At 44.2% G+C, this 9,727-nt stretch overlaps 1 protein-coding gene across 1 annotated transcript; it reads right to left on the bottom strand.

Annotated features, from left to right (window-relative positions):
• On the bottom strand, nt 1-4,884 carry LOC104039078 (lymphocyte antigen 6E-like). The gene is made up of 3 exons (XM_009493645.1): nt 4,833-4,884; nt 996-1,115; nt 1-212 (listed from the first exon to the last, which is right to left on the bottom strand). The coding sequence occupies exons 1-3, from the start codon at nt 4,882-4,884 to the stop codon at nt 1-3; spliced, it is 384 nt and encodes a 127-aa protein (XP_009491920.1).
• Nucleotides 4,885-9,727: the final 4,843 nt, after the last annotated feature.

Genomic DNA, 9,727 nt, shown 5'->3' on the forward strand with positions numbered 1-9,727 from the left:
TCACAGTCCACATGTAAAGATGTAAGTGATACTGGCTAGGACACCCAGGGACATCACTCCGTAGCTGCTTTGCTTGCTGCTGACTCCATTCACATTGCATAATGGTTTCTCACAGCAAGAAACCCTCTGATAAGTTTGGTTTTGTTGCTGACTTGTTGCTGGGCATGTTGGAGAACACATCTTAGAGATGACATATTTAGGCTTGTTGGGCTCTAATGCAGAAAAGAGGGGAGGAAAAAAAGAGTAGCACGTAAGAATCGTGTTAAAATGTTTCCCTGGCTACATCTGCATTGGTGAGTAAAGGAAGGCTAAGGACTAGTCCCGAAGGCAAATATGTCCTCTGCTCAGGACTAGCAACAGTCTGGCCATGTCCACACTGCTGGTCTTCTCTGGCTCCATGTTTCGTCTGTCCCTAGAGTGGAATTAGCATGTGTGGGTGGCTTTCAGTTCAAGCTGCCTGAAGCAATGATCAGGCTGGGTTGCTGCCCACCAGGACAGTTTTCCTACATCATAAAACCAGGGGGAATGTACTGTATGACCTGAGATTTGGTCTGAGAGCACATGGAGGTGTTTGAGGGTGCAGAGCCCCAAGGACAGACCTGAAGGAATGTGCATGGCAGAGGGAGTCAGCCGTGGTGCAGTTTTGCCCAAACATTTTTGAAAATGACCCTGGGAGTGAGTATTGCCATAGCAAGAGCTAGGTGGAGCAGTCAGTGCAAAGCTGAGGGAGCTAACCATGAAGCAATGCACACAGCCCCAAACTTGAGTTCACTCTCTGGTGCTGCTATATATTTATCTTCAGCATTTCCCCAATTCCTGGTAACAATATGAAGTATGTATCAACACTGCAGTGACTGCAATAGCAAGCAACAAGGTGGGTGTTTCCTAATAGATGGTGATTTGGGCTATTGTTTCCATATCCCATTACTGGGATGAAAGGCCATTCCTGGGACTGCTCTTCTACAGCACAAACAAGGTGTTGTTCAGAAACATACTTGTTCCAACATTGTTACGGAGAGTCACACAGTATTTGTCTTCCTTTGTGCACATGGAAATAGTCAAACAGTTCTTGTTGGACTCCTGTTCTTGGCACACATAGCACATAAATGGGTAAGCTGAGGGGAAAAAAAAAAAGAAAAGCATATTACATGGTTTAGGAACCACAATACCTATGATCCAGATATCTCCATTTTCCTAGTTATAGTCTGATGAATGCTTGTGTGTGAATGACCAGTGACTTTCTTTATCCCTTGACCCGTGGCAGCAATGTTAAATCCCTCTCTGTCTCATATGTCTCAGACCGCGAAGTGATATCGATCTGTTTGCAATCACTGGCAGCAGTAGATGTGAGTGGAATTCAAGGATTTGGGTCTTTTGTGATGGAGATTATTGCTGAGCAATAGCTTCTGTGTCCTGAGAGCTCTGCCACGTGAATTGCCAATTACTGCTCAGTCGGTTCTCCTGGGCAAGCCTAGGCAGGGCTTGCAAGGGAGAACTTGAGGGTGCCTGGACCATTTCAAGGAGGTAGACAATGCCCGGTGTCCTACTTCTCTTTCCTTTGGCTCAGAGACTACAGTCATGTATCTTTTCTTGTGGGCAAATGCCACTAACTGAACTGGCCTAACCTCAGTCCTAGGAAGTCTGACAAGAGTAGTCAGATTCTCTGTTGAACTTCTTCATACTGCTGTAAGATAGAGAATAAATGGGAAGTCTTAACCAAAGTATGGTTTAACTGGTAAACACAGATTTGGTGGGATAGTTCATACATATACAATACAGATACAGAAGATGACTGGCAGGAAGGGCAGGGAGCAATGAGCTTTCTTGTCTGTCAAGAATGTACCACTTGCCTTCAAATCCAGAAGGTGGTAGGTAGACCTCTGGGAAGCCTCTGTAAAGTATTGATAAAAAGGAAGAAGAGCAAAAACACAGTCTGGATGAGAAACCACACCAAAGTGTCTGCAGGACACTCCCCAGCTAGGCAGATTAATTGATTTATAGGTTTTATGGTAGTGGTTGGGTTCTGAACTTGCAAAATCACCCAGAGCGAAGTAGGTATTTTCGTATGTAGGCAAGGGGATGAGCTACTTCAAAAACACAGACATTTTTGTAAAGGGAAGCAAACACAGCGCAGAATGCTTGCCAAGTTCCTGGTAAGTCTGGGGACAGTCTGTCAGTATGGAAAGGGCAGAAAGCAACTAGAGGACACGTTCCTGTGAGTGCAGTTTTGCCCGATAAGAAGTTGGCAGTAAGAAAGTGGAAGGGCGATGTAGGTCAGACCGACCTTTAAATGAGAAGTTCCTGATGGAAGGGAGGGGAAAGAAAAGGAAGGAAAAAGTTGTTAACTGTTGATGGTGAGAGGGCCATAACACTATGTAGCTTTTTCACTTTGTTCGTCACTAAAAAAGTTGAATCTTCATGTACGGGGTAGAAGAGATGCAATAATGGTTTACCAAAATTTTTGGCACAATCTTGAATGACATTGTTATGAGCAAGCCCAGGAAACACAAGCTAGTGAAAATGCAATAGAATGGGTGCAAAACCAGACATGACAACACCCTCCCAGGGTAGTTTGCAATGGTTATTGGTCAAATCAATTGGAGCACTGCAACTCATAAGGTTCTCCAGAGGTCTGCTGTAGGCTCAGGTCTATACAGCATCATCACTACTATCATCACACTCCCTACAGTAGGGATGGGACAGAGGATGTATATCACATTTTCAGATGATGCCAAGGACAAAGTAGCTGAAAACATATTGTAAGAAGAGTTCTAAGTGATTTTGACAGAGGAATGTAATAAAAGAATGAAAAAAAAATGGCTGCAGTTCAATAACTAGAAATACATTACACTAAGATAAAAATTGTCCACTTAAATGTACGATGAGGAACAACTGGTTGAGTTACAATTAAGGACTGCAGTGTAAACAGCAGGAGTCAACTGTGTCACACTACAACAAAGAAAACAACGTCAACCAAAGGAACACAGGCAGCAATGTCATGTGCAAGATATGCAAAGTGGCCTTTCCACCCTGGCAAGGCCTCAGCTGGAACACTGGTGACCAAATCTGTATGTGGCACTTCAAAAAATATGCAAAGCATTTGGAGAGAGACCAGAGGAGAGGGAGGAGATCTTGAAAATATGACCTTGTAGAAAAGGTTGGAAGCATTTAGTTTGTTTATTAAAAATGAGAAAATGCTGAGGAAAGATGCAGTAACTTTCTTCATGCAAGTAAAAAGAAGCTGCAAAGAAGAAAGTAGTAAACTGTTCTACACATCCTATGGCAAAAACACAGGAGAAATGTTATAAAAACATGTGTTAAGAGATATTAGGACTAACTTTCTAAAAGGATGAGAGTCTGGACAATTCCAGGCTGTGGAATCTTCTTTGTTGAAAACTTTCAAGGACACGTTTGACAAACATCTGCCTGGTTTGGTCCAACATTGGAGCAGGGAAAAGGATCATGACCTTTTAAGATTTCTTCTAGACATAATATATCTATATTGGTGAGTTCATGAATGCAAATGGCAACAGACCCTCTTTGGTAGGCTGAGAGATCAACAGTTTTGATCAAAAGTTGCTTATTAGGGTCTTGAATGGGACCCCAGATACATGAGAAGGATCAAATAACAGTTATCTCCAAGTTTCCCTTTGCGCCTGTATTAGGCCAGAAAGCGGTGATCTCTTACTCTTGAATGTGAAAGCCTTGGTATTAGAATTGCTAGCTTTCTCCGATCTAGACTGGGCTACAGAAAGCTGCTGTTTAAGAGACTGTCCTTAAGTCCTTTTGGAAGCTGATGCTGATATCAAATGTTATGAGCCTACTACAGCAATAAGGTATCCCACCATGAATGTGTGCTACCAGAGTCATGGATCTCTATTAGCTTTCCACTTCATCCTGGGTAATGCTGAGGACGTTGCCTTTGATAATTCCTCTCCTCTGTCCATGTTGTGTCACTGCATTCAGGAATTGTGGGCACAAAATCCTTTCTTTTTTTTTAGAATTGAATACTCCTTTTCCCACCCCAAAACTGGCTGAAGCTTCTGGTCTTCCAGGCATGCTGCAGAACCATCTGTCCAAAAAATGTAGGAGTAGGGGGCTGATACATCAGAGAGCAAGAATTAATTAGATACCTCTTTCTCAACCCCTGCTAGATATGTATCATGGCTTCTGGGAAACCATCAGGCGTGGGGGAAATACTGGCAACTGGTCATTATTCCTATATGCAAGCAGCAATGTAGCAACACATGCGTATCAGTCCCAGAAGGAGGACACACATTCAGAGTACGTCAGACTTCCCTCTGGGAGAAGGATGCCTCTAACATGACATATGCACAGGAAAGCTCTTTCACCTCTGCCTCTGATCTAATGTGTAAAAGTTCTCACTGGTGCATCTCCTAAGGAGCAAGACACATGGCAAACCACGTGGCTCACTACAATGGTGGAAGCAGCAGTACAGAAAAGTCTGTAAAATACTCAAAAACTGATATGGATAAAAAAATATGTGTTTTGTTACACTTTCTGGCACTTCCAACTTGCATTTTTTGGGAAGATCCCATAGACCACTGCGTGAATGTAACCTGGCATCCAGCACCATACAATTAGAGCGCTATCACTCAGTACTGCCTGCTGGAAAGAAGAATTAGTTTATCAGGATCTTATTTCTGCAGCAAATCATTAATGAAGGTGCGAAAGGAAGGTGATGGCAGCATGGCTGCAATGTTGCGATACTGCAAAGTTGGTGACAGCCCTCTAAATTTTTGCCACACGAAAAGTTTTCACCATCTTCTCTCTAAGCCTTATCTTAACTAGTAGCAGCATTAGAGGCTCACCTTGCTCCACACACAGGACAGCAGCCACCAAGGTGACAAGAGTAGTCTTCATCTCCACCAGATCCTCTCAGCCAGACTGCAAAGATGTTTGGAGGGCAGGTTATATACCTTTTGAATGACAGCAGTTTTACAGGTTCCAGATGGCTCACAGGTGGACATGAAATCAACCCAAGGGTGTGTAAGGTGCATGTGGGTGTTCATGCTGGAGCCCATGGAACAGGCTGGCACCTTGGGGAAAAGTCTTTTCAGCAATACATTTCTTGCTCTTCTGGTCGTATGAGTGATGGGAAATGAGGATCTGCTCTCTTGCCCTCCAAGTTTCTTCCTTTCCTTCCTCCCAGCAGAAGCAGCAGCTGCGCTGATGAAATAGCGGAGCCTGGAGGCATGGGGAGATAGTCCTAGCAGCTCATTTTTCTAATCCCTTTGGATAGTCAGCGCGTGATGTACCAGGGTTCATACCGTTCATTTTCTTTAATTATTCCACAGTACCACAAGCTCAGACTCTCAACTGACCTATGCTAGTTTACCTCCAACAAAACCAGTATATTTTAGACTAAACTAAATTAGCTAAAGGTTAGTTAAACAGAAGATTTTCCTCAAATTTTCATGTCAGTCTTCATTTCTTTTCAGTTTTCCATTAGCTGTAGTTAATCCCTCTGCTTGCTCCTCTCTTGGTTGCAATTCTCAAATACCTTATACACTTTCTATTTAATAAAGTTTTACTTCTATTTCAGGGATCCTTTAGAGGGTCTGCTTTTCTCCACTCCCAACAGTTTCTGGAAATCAGATCTCCATTTACGATATCACAAGTTGGCATCCTGAAATTGCTGCTCTACTTTGAAAAAAACCCCCATCTTTCAAACTGTCTCTTTTTCAATCTCTCCTCTTAAATCAGTCTCTTTTCTTCTATTCCTCTGTGTTGCTCTCCTCTGAATTTCTTAAAATCTGTTTCTGACATTCTGGGAAATAGACCCTAATACAAGTTGCATCTTGTAAAAGCTCAAGCTACCATCTCAACTGAACTTCTTCCAAAGTGACATTAGTCCTGGGCAGCAGGTAGCAAGATGTGCAAAAGAAAAAATTGCCAAAGCCCCCTTTTGCTGGCAATTATGGAATAACTTAACAGGCAGTTCTCTAGAAGGAGCCATCAGTGGGGTATTTTTGTCTGTTTCTAATAGGAGTCACTCCAACACTGGATGATTTCTTTATCCATGTGAGTTTCTGATACTTTTCACGGTCTCTTAAACTGCTCCTAGAATGACGTCATCAGGTGGTGAATTCCAGAGTTATTCAAGCCCGATGACAAAACAGACATCCCACTCTTGTTTTTGGAGGTTTGTGAGGTCAGCAGGGGGCATGCTGGTGATGATTAAATCACGACTTCTGCTTTGCAGAGGTCAATTCGGTTTACTGCCCAAGTATGTTATAAACAGGCTGTTCTTCACAATTAGTGGGTGTGTCTTCTTGATGGTATTTTGCAATGAGGGTAAAAAGAAGCAACCATTTTTTCCTTTTTTTGGTCCTATTAATTATCCCACAGACTTCTGTTATGTATATTCCTTTTCCCTTCCTCCATGAATGAGAGAGTGCTATAATTATTGCCATATGCCCCCTCACGTTGACTTTGCCAACATCCATTTATTTCTACGTGAACCTTCAGGCAATAGCTTGTTGGCTCAGTCCTTTCATCAGGCCTCCTCAAGTCAGCTTTGATAGAGAGTGATGAGGCTAAGTCATACCCAGCACTGCCAACAAACATGCACTAAGGAGAGAAATTTGAGCAGGAAACAAGTTCTTCTATGTCAGTTATGTGGGAGCTGTCCCCAGGGCATTAACATCTTCGTTAGTACCCAGATGTACTGCAATGCTGGAGCATGCCCTCTTCCCAGCATCTGGAGAGCAGTAATTTTGCAGCACAGTGACTGGGTCGCAGTGATTCCTTCTTTCTCAAGAGGGCAGATTACGAAACTCAATGCAATCAGAGGCACCATTTAAGCAGCCAACATGGGGAGGGTGTCTCCTGCCGCCCGGCATCACAGCCTTGAGCAGGTCAGCCAGCGACACCAAGTGAGAGGTAAGATTGAGGAAGACTGCAAAAAATGCAAGGAAGCTGAGTCACCTCTGTAGAATAATCTCATCAGTACCTGTTCAGGAAAGCTAAAATGGACCCCAAAATGGAGGTGTGAGTTGGCTATATGACAAGAGAGCAGCAGTTAATTTTGAAAAAGGGATGCTTTTGTCACTTGCCATGGCTTCCAGAAGCTTTTAAGACCCAGTGAAGACCTTGCTTTGATCTTTTGCATCCATCTCATCTCTTGCTTTGTCATTGATTCACTGGGTGTTAATCGGATCTAGGCAAATAAGCAGAAAGAAAGGGAAGAAATTTTGTGTTGTGAGAGAAAAGACAGCCAAATTATTTGAGGAGAGCAAAAGGCAGCATAGGTCCTTCAGAATCAGTGGTGACAGAGCCCTGAGTGAGGGAAAAGAAGGGCAGAAGTTAAACCACCTCCTCTGGGTGCCTAATTTAGGCAGGGCAAGGCCCCCTTGGCTGATTCAGGTCCTGGCACAATGACTCAGAGCACTGAAAACTGAGCTCTTAGATAATCCACACAGAGAGAGCTAGCTACCTCCCAGGAGCAATCACAAGTATTTGAGTGAGACACTCATCTTCTTCCCGAGAGCCCTCTAGGCATCCCAGGTGTCTCTGCATGTCAGCTCGCCACTCTCATCCAAGGAGTATGCAACCATGGGAGCCAACAACTGAGAAACCCTGGGCGGAGGGATGTGGAATTAGGCAGCCAGCATCTTTGTGGGAGATGTCACATCAGGACTTCTCAGGGAGGCTGGCAGAGAGGAGTCTCCTCTTACACAACACCCATTGCCAAGGGAGGGCTACTACAGGAGCTTTCATGTTTTTAGGACCTCCTGTGCCTCAGGGCAATTGCTGCTCCCACCTCCAGATAAGGACGCTTTTATGTAACTTGAGATGTGGGTCAACCTTTGGCCCAAATACATGGCTTGTGTTGCTGGGCAGTAGGGAATGCAAAACCTATGGGATCATGGAGAAACCAGGCAAGAGGGAGGCAGGCTGGGGCCATGGACGGAGCTGCTCCCTTAGGGATGCAACTCCTGGCTTCCTAGTGCTGTTCATAACTTCATGCAACAGCCATAAGCAGTCCATGAAACCTTCCATGACAGAAGCAGGCTCTACCACGTGCCTTTGCCCCCTTTGCCCACACATTTTTATACCTTCCTTCATGTGCCAGGTTCCCTACCAACCCAAACCAGAAGTACTTGCCAAGTTCAGATAACACAAGACATGACCTTATTTTAAACCTGGATGCCAAGAGCAAGTCTGTATTCACAAGGTCAGCAGGACAAGACCTGGGGCAGTACTAACCCCAGCTTGGCCTTTGCCTGTGCCAACCAAAATTGTCTCTGAGAAATCCTAAACCTGTGGATAGCAAAGGCTGAAGACTACTTCAAATAGTTCATTTGTTACCACCTTACCATCTGGGCATGGTGCAGAGTATGGCCATCCAAGGCCACAGGACAGTTCTTGGCTCATTCGAGGTGTTCAAATGTGTGTGCCACTTGAATATCTCTAAATCTGGCAGGAGAGGAAGAAAGGTGAAGAGAGTAGATTGGACAGAAGAATGGAGCCAGCTCACCTGTGGGATGTCAATGCAATAGAAACCATGAGGACAATGGAGAGTCTCTTGGCTAAAGATGGAGTATCCTTGGCCAACCTTGCATATGCACCGAGAAGAAAAAAATGAGCTGAGGCTCTAGCAGGAAAATAGAGGTTGGAGGTAAAGCCCAGACTAAGACTGGATGAAGAAGCCCACAAGGAAGGCTGGGAGAGGAAGCAGTCAGGGAGTGCATGGCTGGGGGTCGGATGTGGGTGGAGGGGAGGGTGGACAAGAAGGGATGGGAGCAGGTTGGGGTGAGCGTGAGCCATGAGACCACATTTGCTTTGCAAACCTGTTAGAAAGATCCAGCTGTTTCTGAGTTGTGTTGTTCCTCTGCTCTTGGCAGATACCCAGCGGAGTGAGCAAAGTGTGTAGCTGCTCTCCCTGTGCAATGAGTCTACAGAGAGAAAACCAGCTGGGTGAGCTGCACCCAATTAATTACCCTGGGAGATCGTGTTGGGGTAATCCTAGTGGAGAGCTTCTTCAGCTCAGGAGAAAGCATTTCAGCCTCCTGTGACTCACTTTGGAAGGGTCTGAGTGAGCAAATCTCTCATTCCTAGCTAAGATTATCCACAAGGAAGGTCACAGCAGGGGAATGAGTTCCTTCAATTTTAACCCTGATAGGAAACTTGACTAGCAAACATAAAAGATTTATTTTCAAAGTTAATATTTTGTTATAGATGAAGATGAAATTTCCAGACTCCAGCAGACACACAGTAGAAACCGTCTGTCTTTTCTTGATGATTTTCCTTTAAGCACCATGCAAGATACTTTTCTCCCCTTTCAAAATAATCCTTAATGCTTATAAAGCAATTTCCACTGGAAGATCTTAAATCAGTTTAAAGAAAACTTAATGCTCAAGATCCTTTCGTGTTGAGTCCCGCCTTGTCCCCTCTGTTAGCCTGCTGGAGAGCTCAACAGCCATTTCCTTTCAGCCAGCTGACCCAGAAGAGAAATCGAATACAGTTTACTCTGAAATGGAGTCACAAAATGACACTTCTGCCAATGCAGAAAAAGAAAAGAAAATCTGGGAGAGGCTTCCTGAAGTGAATGCAAAGCAATTGCAATATATTTCAGCATTATTTCAATTCGACTTGCAGACTAACGCCTCCCCTTTTCTTGCTGCTAACATGGATGCATCCAGCCGCTACGCCCAATGTACCATACCACACAGTCACACAATAGAATAAAATAGCTCTTTAT

Source organism: Pelecanus crispus, chromosome 2, assembly GCF_030463565.1.
Source record: "Pelecanus crispus isolate bPelCri1 chromosome 2, bPelCri1.pri, whole genome shotgun sequence".
Lineage (NCBI taxonomy): Eukaryota > Metazoa > Chordata > Aves > Pelecaniformes > Pelecanidae > Pelecanus > Pelecanus crispus.